The sequence below is a fragment of the Anabrus simplex genome, chromosome 1 (assembly GCF_040414725.1).
Source record: "Anabrus simplex isolate iqAnaSimp1 chromosome 1, ASM4041472v1, whole genome shotgun sequence".
Taxonomy (NCBI): domain Eukaryota; kingdom Metazoa; phylum Arthropoda; class Insecta; order Orthoptera; family Tettigoniidae; genus Anabrus; species Anabrus simplex.
This window is the reverse complement of record NC_090265.1, coordinates 339,591,090-339,609,548: the sequence shown is the minus strand read 5'-3', so window position 1 is coordinate 339,609,548 and position 18,459 is coordinate 339,591,090. Positions and strand designations below refer to the sequence as shown.

Below are 18,459 nucleotides of genomic sequence, written 5' to 3'. Positions count from 1 at the left end.
GTATTTTTATGTAGAGTTAAGTGAGATATTTTTATGTAGATTTAATACGATGTGAATCGAGACTTTGAATTTTACGATGTGCTAAGCGAGAAAAACATCTTGATAAGGAATGCATTAATGAGGATTCACTGTATTCCTTGAAGTATAACCCCATTACCGAATGTACCGCCAAATGGTCAACTTGTAAACCATTTCTTCGATATTTGACCCGCTCGGTCTGCTGGGAGGAGTGGTCATAAGTTACAAAATATTTATGCAAAGACACAGGTAGGGCTCATGGTGATGTTAGGATAGGAAAGGGATAGGAGTGAGAAGGAAGCAACCGTGGCCCCAGCATTTGTCAGGTGTGAACATGGGAAACCATGGAAAACCATCTTCAGAGCTGTCGATATTGGGGTTCAAACCCACTATCTACCGAATGCCAGCTGATAGCTATGTGACCCAAACCATGCACACACTTGCTCGGTTAGCAAGTTACTGCTTTAAGCTCCATTTGTGTTCTTAGACTTGTGAAGGTGAGAGGAGGCATAGATTGATTTTTCAGGTGCTTCCATAACAGCATTTTGGGCTTGTACATATCTACAATCAACAAATGGATAGGGAGGAAGGGCTTGCTGTATTGTATGTATAAAGTTAAGGGTGGCTCCAGCAACACAACAATCAGTACTGGTGATGGAACTTTGTGATGCTTTGCTGCTATCTAGATTAGTTCAGAAATTCTGTATTTAGACTTGTCCATAAACAGCATAAAGTTGTGGAACGATTCTATGGTTGTATTGGCTTGGTTAAGGGAAACTCCTGTTGCGAACAGAGTAGCAGAGATAGAACTTAGTCAGCAGCCTGAGCAGCTTCATATTCAACCAGAAAACAATCCTGCAGATGTTCTATCAAGAGGGACACATCCTGAAGTTCTACGCGATGACAAGTTATGGAGAAATGGCCCAAAGCAACAATGATTAGTCTATGAGAGGTGTTCCAGTGTATCATAAGGCAAAATCGTGTGGTACACTTTCAGTTACACAACTAGCATTTTGAAGATTTTCCAGTCTTTTCCTATTGTCTTAGCTGTTTTAACAACATAAGATGTAGAAATCAAGGGAACCTGGGACCTCTGACTGCACTGGAACTGCAGAATGTACTACATAGAGCAATCAGATCATCTCAGGAAGCTTTATTTCCAGATGAGTTGGAAAATTTAAGTTCTAGACAAACTGTGAAGAAGGCAAGCAGGCTCCTTCCTTCACCTGCACCCATTTCTTGAGAAGGTCAGATTGATTAGGGTGAGCGAAAGATTGCAAGGAACAAACATAAGCTACTCTGAACATCAGATTATTTTGTCCCCCTAGTGTCATCGGACTAAATTTATTGCTTCAGATGAGTACTTGAGACTTACGCATGGAGGCCACTAGATGTTACATGCATCTCTATGTTTTCAATACTGGATTCCAAAGAGGAAGTCATTATTGAGGAATATATGTCACTTATGCATCACATGTTTCAAGTTGAAGTCATCCTCAGCTCAAGAACTACTGAGACAACTATCAAGTCATTGTTACTCTGGCACACCCGTTTTATAGCTGTGGTGTAGACTATGCAAAATCCTTCATGATACATCAAGGCGGTCCATGGATTAAGACTTAAATAAAGAACTATGCAGCATTGTTTGTATGCTTAGTAACAAAGGCCATTCACATTGAACTTGTGAGTGATCTGACATCGAGTGCCTTCTTAGCAGCACTTCAGAGATTCATCACCTGAAGAAGAAGACCACAAGGTATATTCAGTGATAATGTGACTTAGTAAGAGTAGTGACACTGAACACAGCCAATGGCTTACTTAAAAGGCCAATAACAAAAATGTGCGTTTCCAAAGGAGAACATAATGATATTGATTAATTGTTCCAATTAATGGTGGGTGGATGTTCAGATTCAAGTAGCTATCATGTTAGGTTATTTAGATGGCAGTGACTTGTTTTAACCCCAGATTCAAATAGCTATAATCTTAGGTCATTTAGATGGCTGTGACTTGTTTTAACCCTTTTCCTGCCAAGCTCAAATGCTGTAGTACTGCTAAAACTGCCAACCTAAATTGAGGTAAAACATAAGGTCTTACTGAAAATTTTGAACTCTCCTCAATTTTGAAGCTATATAGAATTTTTTTTGTTTCTTTTTGTTGATGATTCATGATATATCCATGTAAATGTCCTGTGATTTACTTTGTTGGCACTTGTGTCTTTATGTTTAAAAAAATAATGAATTATTAATTTCCACTTTCTGCAATTAATTTTGCAAATTTGAATTAGTATTTGGCATAGTAATAATTATTTCACATACATGTTAATGTCACTCTTAGGCCGCGTGCACACCGAACGCGCTTTGCATAGTGTGTTGCGTGTAGCGTGAAGTGCTATGCATAGCGCAAGGCGTGCTTGCTGTTCACACCGAAAACTCTACGCCTTGCTCTCAGCATAGATTGGCGCGAGGCGTTTTGGGGTGGTCACAAACTAATGCCGTTTTCCAAGTACACTAGAAACAGTTTACTGATGGATAACAGTTACCTAAAATTGAATATTAGAAAGAAGAATCAAAAGTGGATTCATGCATTTAATGAAGAACGAATTACTTTCGGAGAATTCCATCGTTTTGTACAGAGATGCAAGACTTTATCACGATAAATTTTATAATTACTTAAGAATGACAAATGATACCTTTGACCTTCCAAACCCTGTAACTGAAGTGTGGCGACAAGTAGCAGAGAAATATTGGGAGAAATTCAAGTTTCCCATTTGTCTAGGAACACCGCGCAGCAAACAAGTGGAAGTTAAATTTCCGGCAAAATCACGCTCTTTATGTAATAATTATAAATAGAATTTTGAAATGTAGTTACAATTAGCATACATAATTTATCATCGTAACAAAAGTGGAGTAAATGTGTGACTAATATAATTCATAAATATAAATATTTACTTCCAAGCCTACTACTAGCCTGCAGAGTGATACTATCCATGTTACCACCCTCCACTGGAAAAATTATAAACCGATATGACAGTCTGGGAGATTCTATGCACTTTGTCACAAAGTGTCCTGCTAAATGGTTACCATACTGGCCTTTGGTCACAGAAGTCCCGGGTTCGATTCCCGGCAGAGTCGGGAATTGTAATCATAATTAGAAAATTCCATTGGCGCGGGGGCTGGGTATGTATGTGTATTCATAACCATTTCATCCTAATCACGACGCAGGTCACCTACGGGCGTCAGTTCAAAGGACCTGCACCTGGCGAGCCGAACTTCTCCTCGGACACTCCCCACACTAAAATCCATAACTTACGCAATTTCATCTTGTCACGATGTTAAGCCCAATAGAAGTAATATTACTGTATATGTTTAGCGTAGGAATGCGATAAAACTGTTGTAGATACTTAATAGTTATATTTTTATAGTTTTTGTGCCTCGGGTACCATATTTCTTCTCTTTGAAAGACTGCATGAATATTTTTTTCTTCCATAGCTTCAGAACCAGCTACGTGACGCTAAGCAATTAACCAACACTGCGCGTTGTCTGGCGCTTCGCTTAGCTGTAAGGTAAGCGTTCAGCGCAGCAGAGCGTGGACGGTGTGAACACCTGGCTTAGGAACAAAGCACTGGTTATGCTTAGCGTGACACTTAGCGTTGAGCAACACGTGACACACTATGCGAAGCGCGCTCGGTGTGCACGCAGCCTTAGAGTCACTAAACTGTGTTGTCTTTTAATGTCTAAAGTTTTAAATCTCTGTTTAAAAATGTCCAAATGATTTTAGTTTTGAAATTGAAAATTGACGTTAGGTTTGTCGTCATGATGACTTGCATTTTGCTGGTTACATTAACATCATTGTCATCTTCACTTTTGACATTCTTAGTAGTAGTAGTAGTAGTAGTAGTAGTAGTAGTAGTAGTAGTAGTAGTAGTAATTTGAGGATGGATAACACCATTAGTCCTAATGTCTGTCACATGAACTACTGTAGTCTGTCTCACTCTTTTCATCACTAGAAGATATATCACTGTCACTTCCTAACAATATAGCCTGAATGTATTTTTAACACAAGTATTCTGAATAATATTTTGCCATCTTACCCTACACAAATTTGCAGTATAATATGCAAAAACATGATAAAAGCAATACCTCGCGTCAAACTTGCTGCGCGAAGTCTGTGGCGCACGACATGGCTAGCACATGCCAACCTCTCAAAGAAATAAAAATTAAGAATGTTATATTCTCTTTGTCAGAGAGAAAATGGTATTTACTTGTAGTTAGAGATACCATGGATCAGCCAACATGCATATGCGAGTCATCTGTTGCGTTAAACCTGAACAAACAGTACTTGAAAACCGGCTTTTATGGCATCGGATCTTGGCAGCCATTGGGTTAATAATTGTTTTTCTGTTGCTTACAAATAATGTGATGTGCTACAGATTTATTTATGCTAATAAACATTCAGTATGTTTTATATGTTGCACCAATACAGTCAGGTCTTATGGCAACAGTGGGATAGGACAGAGCTAGGACTGGGAAGGAAGTAACCGTGGGTTAAAGTAGAGCCCCAGCATTTGGTTAGTATGAAAATGGGAAACTACAAAACCATCTTGAGGGTTTCCAACTGTGGGGATTTGAACTTGCTGTCTCCCGAATGCAAGCTTACAAAAACTGCAAAAATAAAATATAAGATCAACTCCATGTAATTGTAGAGAGATAACTTTGTTACATATACAAAACAAGATATATGTAAGGAAATTTGCAAAAGGACTTAATGAACATAGGGCTGCTTCATTCTGTTGAAACTCCAGTCAGGATTCAGAAAGGGAATGAGGACAAGTTTAATATAATGTTGGTAAAACAGTAATAGGAAGATTTGAAGGAGGAAAATTGTACAAAATTGCAATTGATATGGTGAAAGCTTTTGATTTGGCAAGTTGGTGGACTGACTTATTTGAGTTCAATCAGAAAGGTATGTTGAGGAAAATAAGCACAATTTGTTAAAAATTCTGAATAGATAGGGATGGGAATAACCAGCAGTGGCAGATGACAAGAGCATATAGAGAGAACAAAATTGGAGTATAAACATTTTGGATTTTAAAAAATGCCAAACATCGCATATAAAATTCAGGATTAAAAAAAATAAAATTTAACAGCAGCTGTATGATAGCATATGCATACCAGGCCCACCTCGCTTAACACTGCAAAGTCTTCCTTCTTGAAAGTCCATGAACCACTGTAGCACAAGGTAGTGTATATTCGCCTAAACTTGTTTGCAATTTATAGATAGAGAAAGTTACAAAAGGGTATTAATCAGTCTTTAATAGCCTGAAGATAGTTTTCTATGATTACCAATAATCGCACCAGGCAAATGCCAGGCTGTACTTTAACTAAGGCCACTTTCATCTCTGAAAACCTCTATGTATTAGTGCGATGTTAAACTGCTAGCAATCAATTGAGCAAGTTAGCCGTGCAGTTAGGTTCTTGTAGCCGTGAACTTGCATTCGGAAGATGGTGGCTTTGAGTCCCACCGTCGGCAGCCCTAAAGTTGTTTTCCTATTTTCACACCAGGCAGATGCTGGGGCTGTACATTAATTAAGGTCACAGCCTCTACCTTCCCAATCCTAGTCCTTTTCCATCCTTTATCACCGAAAACCTTTGATGTCTTAGTGTGACGTTAAATTGCTAGCCAAGATAAAGAAAGTGAGAGAATGTAAAACCACTGCTAACAAAGAAATAAACCTTGTATGTTTGACTGGCTGCATAGAGAAGTTCTATGCTCGAAGGTTATGGTACATTATGTTGGCACAATCTGTTGGTATACAAGAATGGTTCGGTATGACACATCGGTATGTCTGCTTTTATATTGAAGATTTATTTTTCAGGACAAAGTTGTCACAACAGCATTTCTCCTCGTTATTACTACATACTGGGGTGTAAAATACACATTATCATTAATCAGGGCTAGTATTTCTACGTAAATAGATGTTTGTTTCTACATTAGTTATATAGTTATATGCTTACAAATTGGGATATTTGGAGTGATTTAAGATACATTTGGTTTTCCATATTTCAGGGTATAGTACATATTTTTACATATTTTAGAAAAAATTGGCAGGTCTTTACATAATTGAACATTTTATTTTAAATATGTTCCATATTTTATGGTTTCAAACTTATTCTTGTCAGATAATCGTCTAAAATTTATTTTGTTAGCATCTGTACTTCAAAGCTGGATTCTTGAACTTATATGGAATATTGAAAATAAGTTGTATAGTTTGCATATTCTTTTGTTTATTGTTCAGCCCTGCCTTGGCTTTCTCAGTCAACACCCGTGACATTACAATTCCTTATACCTGACCACAGCAGGTCTGGTCCAGACAATTTTCAGAGCATTAGCGCCAGTTAGGTTAAACTGTTCTATTCAGTACTTTATGAACCATCAACAGTTGTGTATGAGCTTTGAATGCATCTTCAAGTTTGTTTTAAATATTTGTTTATTCAGTGTATTATATAGTTAAAATGCCACAAGGTCATAAATCCTCATCTATAAAAGTAAGATTGCAAGTGATTTTCCAAATGAAGAACTATCAACAGATGGTAGTCATTTTTTGTAATACCTGCCAGAAAGCAGTGTCTAGTTCTCAGCGATTTCTAGTGCGACAACACATTTGAACAGAAAAACATAAGGCCAACAATTTAAAAAAGCAAGGAAAAAGTTATTTTTATCACATATGAATGTGAAGAGTACGAGCCTTTATTGGCTCAGATATACCATTCTACAAGTTAAACAACCCATGCTTCTGGAAGTTCATGGAAAAATACATAGTGTGGAGTATACGAGATCAGTCAACATTAAGGAAGAACTATGCATGATTGATCCATAAAAAAACGCTGGGAGAAATAAGGAAATCTATGCAAGACACTCCAATATGGGTATCACCTGATGAGACGACGGACAGTGTAGGGAGAATGATTGGGAATGTTGTCATCGGTTTAATGAATGGTGATTCTTTTAAACCTGTCTGTTAACATGCGAGGTCATGCATACATGTAATAACAAGAGCATAGCCAAATTGTTCAATGATGCTATGGCAATTCTATGACTGAATGGTATACTGTATGAACATGTGCTGATGTTTCTGAGTGATGCAGCTCCATGTATGGTCAAAGGTGGTGAAGCGTTGAAAGTAAGAAATCCCAAGATGATTCATGTCCGTGCCCATCATTGGTGTGCAGAACTTATTCGAGCTAGCTATGCTCGAAAGTTATGGTACATTATGTTGGCACAGTATGTTGGTATACTACTACTACTACTACTACTACTACTACTACTACTACTACTACTACTACTACTACTACCACCACCACCAACAATACATAATAATTAAGCCATTTTGTTCCGTATTGACAATGACCAGTGACAAACAGAGGAAGGGAATAGGTGTACCTCTCTTCCTCTGTCAATGCCTCTGCCACCCAAATCAGTCAATACCATGATGGGGAATGTGGTTAGAGGCAGTAACATACTATGCAGTTAACATTGAAGCTATCAAGAATGTGTTAGGTGTTTTTTATACCCTGACAGTGCTGTTCAATTGAATCCACAGTCAGGTGTTGGTGACAAAAGAGTAAACAATGACATAGCTTACATCCAAGCAAACTTCTCATGCATCACTATAACATTAAATGCTATCCAAAAGCAAGAAACCACTCTGCCCAAAAGCCTTGCCATTGTAAGGGAAGTGATTGAATATCTCAACTGCTGCCGTGGAAAAGTTGGGGAAGTTGCAAAAATGAAGTTGAACACAATGCTAGCCAAGAATCCAGGAGTAGTGATATGTGCAATGTCTAAAATCAGTGCAGTTTTAAGTGGTGAATCAAATGAGGAACTAATCTGGATTTATCTCCTGAAGACATTGCAAATTTGAGAATAATTCCAATAACTTCTTGTGATGCTGAGCAGAGTTTCAGTGAGTACAAAGCAATTTTAAGAGCCAAGATATGCAGTTTTCCTTTTTAAAATTTCAAACAATGTTTTGCAATCCACTGCTTTGCAAATAGGCAATTTTCATTAAAAGATGTCAGACTAGTTGGCTGAATGGTCAGCGTACTGGCCTTCGGTTCAGAGGGTCCCGGGTTTGATTCCCGGCCAGGTTGGGGATTTTAACCTTCATTGGTTAATTCCAGTGGCCTGGGGACTGGGTGTTTGTGCTGTCTCCAACATCCCTGCAACTCACACATCACACTATCCTCCACCACAATAACACGCAGTTGCGTATACGTGGTAGAAGCCGCCCGCCCTCATTGGAGGGTATAGAAATAGCCACACAAAAATTATTATTATTAAAAGACGAAGATGTGCCCTGCAAAAAGAAAAGAATTGTAACAACAGCTCAAAATAAAATACCAATTATATGTAAGAATGTTAAACTTTTGTTTTGTGACTTTCCTTTAAATTATTTTTTTTTGCGCTATTTCATATTTTACTCCATATTTTGAAAATTTTTAGCCCATGTCTTACTCCTTAGTTTGAGAATTTTTAGCACATATTATGTACATATTTAGCCAGTTTTTACTACAGATAAATCCTAGCTCTGATTGTTATTATTTTTTCTTCATTTTGGGCCATTGAAGACCATTTTAAATAACTGTTGCACTTATTTTGCAGCCCAGAATCGCTGCATTCTTCCCTTGGCAGCCTGCCATCCTTCCATCATCCAATCGCTGTTCTACTTATTTATTATTGAAATATTGAATGTTTCTGTGATATTCTACTTTTACTCCTTTAATAATATTCTCTGAGCTAAGTTTCCTGTATAATGTACTCCTACCTAGATTTTGTTGAAGAAAGCCTATCGTACAACTTTTTTACAGTTGATTGTATTTATCATCCGTAGGTAATTGTAGAAAAGGACCAACGTGTGCCAGCTGATCTTGTGTTACTTCGCACTACAGAACGTTCTGGGGCCTGCTTTGTGCGGACAGATCAGTTGGATGGAGAGACAGACTGGAAACTTCGGCTTGCTGTTCCTGCCACACAGAAGCTTGACTCAGACTTGCAGTTGTTTGACATCAAAGCATCTCTATATGTTGAGAAGCCACAGAGAGACATTCATAGTTTTATAGGAACTTTTACTAGGGTAAGCTTTTGTCTGTCCTTCACTGTAATTTATGTATAACACATTCTCAATTATCTGGACTAATAACTGGACAAATTTTCATGGATAACTGAAAGTGCAGATATTACGATTTTGTGCATTTTAATGCACAATGAAACTTTTAATAATACAGAACATATAATATTGTTTGAAAATGCAGTCATGTCAAACAATTAAGACATTCATTAATCACCTTTATCAATAAAGTAGGCCAGTATAAAAATTATTAGAATGTCTATTGATGGTAAAACACCTTGAGGTACAAAAAGTATATAAATTGTCAATTTTTGTCATTTGGTAAAAAATAATTGGTAGTGTTCTTTTTCTTTCAAGATTCATTTATTTCACATACAAGTATGGATGTTCCAAAGTACAACAGCAACACTATAATTAAAATCTCCCTTTTCAGCATAATCTAAGAGAGTTTCAACACTTTCCAATGCTGAAGCATGCTGCACATATTCATTTTCTCTTTCTTCTAGCTCCTCTTCCCAGCCACTCCCTTCATTTTCTGCGGCGATGCCCACTGTGGTGGCAATTTCTTCATCTGTAATTAGCTGGAAGCCTGGTTCACATGCATCCGCATATAGTTATTATTCAGTATTTTCAGTGCGTACATTTTCAAATTCCTTACTGTCAGAAATCAAAGTGATTATGTTAGATGACTCATTTCCTTGTGAAAAAAAAAAGCTGGAATTCACTTCCTTCTATGTCTGGTAGTAATTTACGTCATGAGCACATAATTGTTGCCGACTTTATAGCAGCCCAAGCCTTTGAAATCAATAGTGCAGCATCCAGCAATGAAAGCCTCTTTCAGAATCTCAGTATGTTGTCATATTCTTCAGTCAAGTCTCTTATGAGTTGTGAATGGTAGATTTGCTTCAATGATGCAATAACACCCTGATCCATGGGTTGGAGAATCAGTGTCACATTTGGCGGTAAAAATTTCACTCTTATTTTTCCGTCACAGCAAACAAGCTTACCTTCGGAAGGATGTGAAGAAGCATTATCTACGGGTAGAACTGCCTTTACTTGTAACCGTTTTGTTTTAGGTAATGTGTAACTTCCGGGACAAACTAGGAATGAAACCAATCTTGGAAAATTTCTTAATTCATCCATGCACCTTTTTGGCTATAATAAACCACTGGAAATTTTGAGCTTATTTTCCAGGTTTTTTAGCCTTCCCTATTACCAACAATTTCATTTTATGGCCTCCAAAAGTATTAGCACAGCACATTAACAGTAATGTTCAGAGGATTTATGGCCTGGTGCATGTTATTTTGCTTCGTGAGCAAGTGTGTAGGATGGTAAACATTTCCAATACATGACAGCCCCATCTGCATTATAACTCTGGTCAAGAGATAAATTCTCCTCTGAAACATAATTTTCAAATTCTTGTTTAAATGTATCTGCTGCAGTGGTATCTGCACTTACACACTTGCCTTGCACAGCAATTTTCCGTATTTCATATCGCTCTGTAAATCTTGTAAACCAACCTGATGATACATAAAATGAACTTCCAAGCCTGAGACCCCATGAAAAACTTTTGCTTTTTCTGTGCACATCATCGTAATTTTAATTTCCCCTTGTCCAGCTCCTGCCAGGTCGGGGTGTTTATAGCACTTCTTCACCATTGCCACTTCTTCCACCACTCCTCTTCAGTAATTGTATTCCAGTCCAGTCTTCTTTTTCTTTACTGTTCTTGACAGTCCATCCGTCTTGCTCTATTCCTCCATCTTGCCCTCTTTCCTTCTATCTTAACCTCCAACACTTGTTTTGGTATCCTTACCTCCTGCATCCTCAGAACATGTCCATACCATCTCAATTTATTCTCGATCCTATCACTCAGTTTTTCTACCCCTATCTGTTTTCTGACCTCAACATTTCCTACTCTTCCTTGTCTCCCTACAATACTCCTCAGGAACTTTGTCTTACTGGCCTAAATTTTACTCTCATTTCTTGCCGCCAAAGTCTAAGTCTCTGATGCATACGTATAGGGTATAGTAAATCTTGTACATTACCTCTTTACATTTCATAGGAACTTCTCTGTTCCACACCAGGTTCCCTATATCCTGGTAGAACGTATTGTCCACTTCTACCCTTCTGCTGATCTTATCCAACCTTGCATCTTGCAATATTTCACTTCCCAAATATTAGAAGTACGTATTCAACAACCTCAAGATTTTGTCTCCTGATACTAACGATTCCTTTTCTTTCTCTTTCTCCTCTTGTCATCACCCCTGTTTTGCTCTTCTCCACACTGATTTTCATACCATATTTCTCAATATTGTCATTTAAAGCCTCTAGTTGGATTTGCACTTCTGTGTTGTTGACTTCCCAGATCACTATGTCATCTCCAGACAACAATATTTTCAAATCCCCTCCATATCTTGCCGTTATTTCCTTTAGAATTTCTGTTGACGATTATAAACCTAAGTGGAGACAGTACACTTCGTTGTTTTAGCCCAGTCTGGTTTCTAAACCAATCTGTTCTCCCTACTGGAGTCTGGACACAACTGGAATCATTCTTATACATCTTACTAGTTGCCTTGATTGCCTTCTACATCCTTTTCTTTCAGGGTTTCCCACACCTTTTCACTATTAACACTATCGTATGCCTTCTCTAGATCAAGGAATACCATCACCAGATCTTTTCCATATTCTTACTGTTTTACCATCAGTAATCTCATGGTAAATATAGGGTCCATCATTGACCTGCCCAGTCAAAATCCATACCGCTGTTCTTCTAAATTTCTTTCCATCCTCCCTCTCATCCTCCTTTCTGTTATTCTCTGCAATATTTTGGCTACTTGTGACATCAGTGTAATTCCTAGATAATTGTCACATTCCTTCCTGTCACCTTTTTAAATACTGGTATTATTACACCTTTACACCAATCATCAGGTACTTGTTTTTTTCCTCCGTATATACCTTAGCATCCTATATAACCAGTGTAGACCAATAGGTCCTGCTGCCTTTATCATTTCCACATATTTCATTCTTCCCTGCTGACCGAGCTCGATAGCTGCAGTCGCTTAAGTGCGGCCAGTATTCGGGAGATAGTAGGTTCGAATCCCACTGTCGGCAGCCCTGAAAATGGTTTTCCGTGGTTTCCCATTTTCACACCAGGCAAATGCTGGGGCTGTACCGTAATTAAGGCCACGGCCACTTCCTTCCCACTCCTAACCCCTTTCTGTCCCATCGTCGCCATAAGACGTATCTGTGTCGGTGTGACGTTAAGCAACTAGCAAAAAAAAAAAAAAAAAAAAAAAATCTTCCCTGCTGCTTTTCCTGTTTTCATGTTTAACATCCATTTCCACCTCTGCCATTGCAATATTACTCTACACTTCTAGATCGTCCTCATTTACCACTACACACTCTTCTGCATCATTCCTCACATTCAGGAGGTTATGAAAATAATCTTTCCACCTATTTTTTATCTCCTCTGGGTCTGTTATTACATTTTCATTCTCTTCCTTGTTTTGTGTAGATTTTTTCTTTTCTCTTATTTTTTATCAATCCATACAACTTGGAATTAACATACCACAGCCATTGGAACCTATTAGACCTAATAATTGACAAAGATATACATCATGAGGTAGTTGTAAGGTTAGTTTTACGAGTAAATTTAATTTTCCTACATCTTTCTATACCCAGATCACTTTCAAGAACCAAGGCCTCCTTTAAAAAATTCACTAGGACAGAAATTCTATCATAGGTGGAAACATGTTCATCACTATGATTTGAAAGATGACTCGCCAAATTGTCCAGCTTGCTCCACCTATTAACTTCAGGTCACTGTTTCCTTCACACTGCAGTATCCACTTAAACTCCTCAGTAGGCACACACAGATTTTTATAAAATACTTTTACATCTAAAGAACTCGATACTTTGAAACACACATTCATTGATGGTACATCATCAAATTTGCCACTATCATCTATCTTAATAAGTAGAAAATAAGCTAACGACCCATTATCATATTATGATAATAATATGAATTATTATCATTCATAATTACTGTGAACGGAGCCACCTGTTTGCTGTCAAGACTTCTTCTGAAGTTTTCAAAAGATGATCTTAAATCCTGCTCACACCACTTAGCAAAACTCTTCTCCTCCCCCTCCTTGAACACTTGTTGCAATCGTTCTTCTGTATTTCTCCAACCTTTGGGGAGTGTAATTGTGTGGTAAGAAGGTTGATTTGGGAAAGCTGTAGGAACTGCATCAAAAGTTAATTTAGGAATTTTACAAGAGACACGAATAGGCTGACCATTTTTGGTTGGAAAGAGATCTTCCTTAACCACAAATTTTGGTTCAAAATGTTCACACATACAACAGTTTGGTCTTTGACTTCTAAATGTTCCTGATGAATATTCCTGACAATAATAATTAAACTTATGTTGTAATGGTCCACCTTTCCAATACTGTATTATGCAATGTTTACATTACATTTCTAATCTAGGAACTAGTTTCGGCCTTGGGTGCCCGTCATCAGCCTTAATGCAAAACTGTACAAACACATCCAATAACTAAAACAAATGTACAAACACACACAAATGACACTAAAGAGTGTTAAAACATCTGGGATGAATTATGTGCACAACATGTAAAATATGATGAAATTAAAACCGGTTTCGACATCTGTCCCTAAATAAATGAAATATGTTGCTACATTGATTCGTGCAACAGTGTTATTGTATTGAAAAGGTGGAACATTTTTCCTTTTTTAACATTGTTACTATTAGTTCAATACGGATCAGTTATGAAGTTTTTAACTTTAAATCTGCTATATTAACCCGCCGTTGGTCGAGCCTCCTGGACGGACGCAGATAGTCGAGGGTGAACGCAGCGCTCACCTGTCGTACATTGTGGGATTAGGAAAATTTTGTAAACTATTTTTGCTTTATTATTATTATTATTATTATTTGGCTTTTCTTTTTATTATTTCATTTTTATTTTATTTTTGCTTATTTTTATTACGTCTGTAATACAGTACACCTTTCTTTTTCAAGGAAGTATGTAAATGTTAATTTCTTACAATTTTGTATTACATTTAGTTTATAACATACAAGGAAATGATAGGGAAAATACCGATATATTAATATAAACCGAACTACAAACAAACATTTTAGACTTAACAATAAAACATACTACTGTTTCAACATTATATTTGTCTACTTGCTGATGTACCCCTGCTTCGCTACGGGATTCTGAGAAAGACTTTCCTAACTGGAGTCAACATAGGTCATTACAAAAACGTCAGTAGGAATGTAGCGATTAAAAGCAATGTTATCATATAAAATACTCGATCAGAAGAAAAATTGCACATTTTCTCACATTTAACGAACAGTACTACGGTGCCGATCTAACAGCCCAAAGTTCCAGAGCTGGAATGACCAGGCCGCAGACAGCCATGAACACTCCTCTGCCAATATTCCATTAAATATGCACACTCCTCATTACAATTAGTGCCTCAGAGTAGTGATGGAACAGCTCGAATGCTATGATGAACCAGTGTGTTACGTACCATTAGTATTGGAAAATTTATGAAACAGAGGAATGGCATGCAACTCCCCAGCTACTTCCTGCCAATATTTAGGCAGACTGTTACACTCGGTACGACCGGGCAAGTTGGCCGTGTGGTTAGGGGCGCGCAGCTGAGAGTTTGCATCCGAGAGATAGTGGATTTGAACCCCACTGTCTGCAGCCTTAAAGATGTTATTCCATGGTTTCCCATTTTCACACCAGATAAATGCTGGGGCTATACCATAAGGCCAAGGCCGCTTCCTTTGCACTCATACCCTTTCCTATCCCATCATCGCCATATGACCTAACTGTGTCGGTGCGACATAAGACAAATTTTTGGCAACAGAAGACAAAGCACATCACAACAAACATTGGTCAATGTAATGTCATTGTTGATCAATTTTATGAGCTTACTATATCGTAGGCCTTCACATTTAGTTTTCCTTAGACTGTGATATTAGAGCGTCTTATGAAATTATTCACAATGTAGACTGTAGTTCCTTATTCTCCGACTTGACATACCGATTACATAAAATCAGCTTCTGGTCCGTATCGCACTTCAATAGATTCACAATTAAGTATTTATTTATTTTCCACCTAGTCGATACAATGATTGCTTAAGGCAACTTTTAATGGTCAAAAGTGGTACATGTTTCGTATATTATCAACATCTTCAGCCACATAACACTGTTTAGATGAAAAATATATAAAATTGACAAAGTATTGCTTTAGATGAAGTGTCCTTAAAATTAACATAAGATTGACAAGATTAAAACAAACAAATAACTCAAGAGAAAATATATAAATTATTTCTACAATAGAAAGCAGTCATCAAGGAAACACTTGTACAATATTCCATAGAGAAAATTGTCCTAATAAATATTCTTTTCTTAATAATTCATGAAAAAAGATCAATTTATAAATTAAAAATTATACAATTTATAAGTAATTATCGAAATGAAGAAATCCTGATATCACAGTGCGGCTCTTATTATTAATGTAGATGAAAATATAACTAATTCCTAGTTGTCAAATCTTATTAAGCCTGCTTTCCTTTGGAACAGTAACTCCTGTCATTCTTTCACAGTTTTGCGCCGGGTGTAATATTGATGATGCGTTCTTCCTTGCTCTTGCACCTGAGGAGGTGGAGGAGCGGGGGATATAGGTGTGTCAAGAACTTCCTTGCTGTCACCTATAGCTTCAACTGAGGAGGAATAACTTGTAGGGCTATCTGTAGGTGGAGAAATTCCAATTCTTTTTTCGTGATCCTTCTCAAGAATTTTCAAATATACTAGAATTTGATAATATAATGGATTCTTATATTCTACAGCCTCATTAAGGTTATCATTTTTCTTTACAAGTTGGTCTAGATGAATGTACAGGTCTTCATAAGTGTTCATTAAGCTGCCCTTTTTTAACTTTTTTATGATGGTCAGGTCTTGTTCTATGTTGGTAAATTTATGACCTGTGGCAGTCATGTGTGATCCCATTGCTGAGAATCTGGCCGCAATTTTAAAGTTAGATATTTGGAACATGTGAATGCTGAAAAACATAGAAGATTCTCAGCAATGGGATCACACATGACTGCCACAGGTCATAAATTTACCAACATAGAACAAGACCTGACCATCATAAAAAAGTTAAAAAAGGGCAGCTTAATGAACACTTATGAAGACCTGTACATTCATCTAGACCAACTTGTAAAGAAAAATGATAACCTTAATGAGGCTGTAGAATATAAGAATCCATTATATTATCAAATTCTAGTATATTTGAAAATTCTTGAGAAGGATCACGAAAAAAGAATTGGAATTTCTCCACCTACAGATAGCCCTACAAGTTATTCCTCCTCAGTTGAAGCTATAGGTGACAGCAAGGAAGTTCTTGACACACCTATATCCCCCGCTCCTCCACCTCCTCAGGTGCAAGAGCAAGGAAGAACGAATCATCAATATTACACCCGGCGCAAAACTGTGAAAGAATGACAGGAGTTACTGTTCCAAAGGAAAGCAGGCTTAATAAGATTTGACAACTAGGAATTAGTTATATTTTCATCTACATTAATAATAAGAGCCGCACTGTGATATCAGGATTTCTTCATTTCGATAATTACTTATAAATTGTATAATTTTTAATTTATAAATTGATCTTTTTTCATGAATTATTAAGAAAAGAATATTTATTAGGACAATTTTCTCTATGGAATATTGTACAAGTGTTTCCTTGACGACTGCTTTCTATTGTAGAAATAATTTATATATTTTCTCTTGAGTTATTTGTTTGTTTTAATCTTGTCAATCTTATGTTAATTTTAAGGACACTTCATCTAAAGCAATACTTTGTCAATTTTATATATTTTTCATCTAAACAGTGTTATGTGGCTGAAGATGTTGATAATATACGAAACATGTACCACTTTTGACCATTAAAAGTTGCCTTAAGCAATCATTGTATCGACTAGGTGGAAAATAAATAAATACTTAATTGTGAATCTATTGACATACCGACTCGGCGCTGATAAGGACTTCGTATCAAAAATCCAAATTCATGAATATCTCTGATTATAGCCAGTATTGTAACAATGTATAAGATATACATGATGGGAAATATAATGCTATATAATTTTAGTTATGTAGTATTTATCGATACGACCACTAATAACATAATTATTTGGGAATTAAATTTTAGGCCTTCCCCTAAACTACCATTTCGTTCAGCGTGAGTAAAATTATTTATGGCCTTAATTATAGCGACTTATTCCCCGACTTTGCAAACCGATTTTCATTAAGATAGGGCCATTAATAACATAAATATTTGAGAATTCCATTGTAGGCCTTCCCCTAAACTATCATTTTTCTCAGCGTGAATACAGTTATTTGTGTCCTAGATTGTAGCGACTTATTCCCCGACTTCCCTTACTGATTTTCGTTAAGATATGACCATTAATAACAAATATTTGAGAATTAAATTTTAGGCCTTCCCCTAAACTACCATTTCGTTCAGCGTGAGTAAAATTATCTATGGCCTTAATTATAGCGACTTATTCCCCGACTTTGTATACCGATTTTCATTAAGATACGACCACTAATAACATAAATATTTGAGAATTAAGTTTTAGGCCTTCCCCTAAACTACCATTTCAGTCAGCGTGAATAAAATTATTTATGGTCTAGATTGTAGCGACTTATTCCCCGACTTTGCATACCAATTTTCATTCAATTCTCTTCAGCCGTTTTTTCGTGATGCGTGTACATACAGACAGACAGACAGAAATTATGGAAAAGTAAAAAGTGCATTTCCTTGTTACTGATACAAAAATACCATCCTTTTTAAATTCTGAACAACGTACAGACAAAACTCTTATTTTATATACATATAGATGATTAGTAGTGGCAATTTTGAGTTATGATTTTTACAAATGACCTATTACACAGAGTTCATTTAAAGTAATAAATAAAATAAATATTACCACGAATCTAAGCTTACAACTAACAGTTCAAACACATCAGTAGGCTCTCAAAGTCCCATTTCTCTAAGATCCAGCTGTCTCATTCAGAGTCTTTATTTTCTGTGGCTGCCCCATCATTGCCATAGCACAGGTGACAGATTGTTATTGTGTGCTCTCCACAAATGGGCAATACACATTTTACACATCTGACAGTCGAAAATCTTTTTTTTTGAGGGGGGGGGGGGGAACCCACATTTTTCCCTTTCACCAGTTCTGCACTGCAATGATGCTGGTGCCCCATTTTCAATTCCAAG

The 18,459-nt window shown here is 36.9% G+C and overlaps 1 protein-coding gene across 5 annotated transcripts in view; it reads left to right on the top strand.

Annotated features, from left to right (window-relative positions):
- LOC136856766 (probable phospholipid-transporting ATPase IIB) overlaps positions 1-18,459 on the top strand; it is a 407,253-nt gene that overhangs the window by 136,455 nt on the left and 252,339 nt on the right. For all 5 annotated transcript variants that reach the window (XM_067134860.2, XM_067134861.2, XM_067134862.2 and 2 more), the window contains one exon: positions 8,909-9,151. In XM_067134860.2, the coding sequence (XP_066990961.2) occupies positions 8,909-9,151 (243 nt within the window). The remainder of the gene's footprint in view (positions 1-8,908; positions 9,152-18,459) is intronic.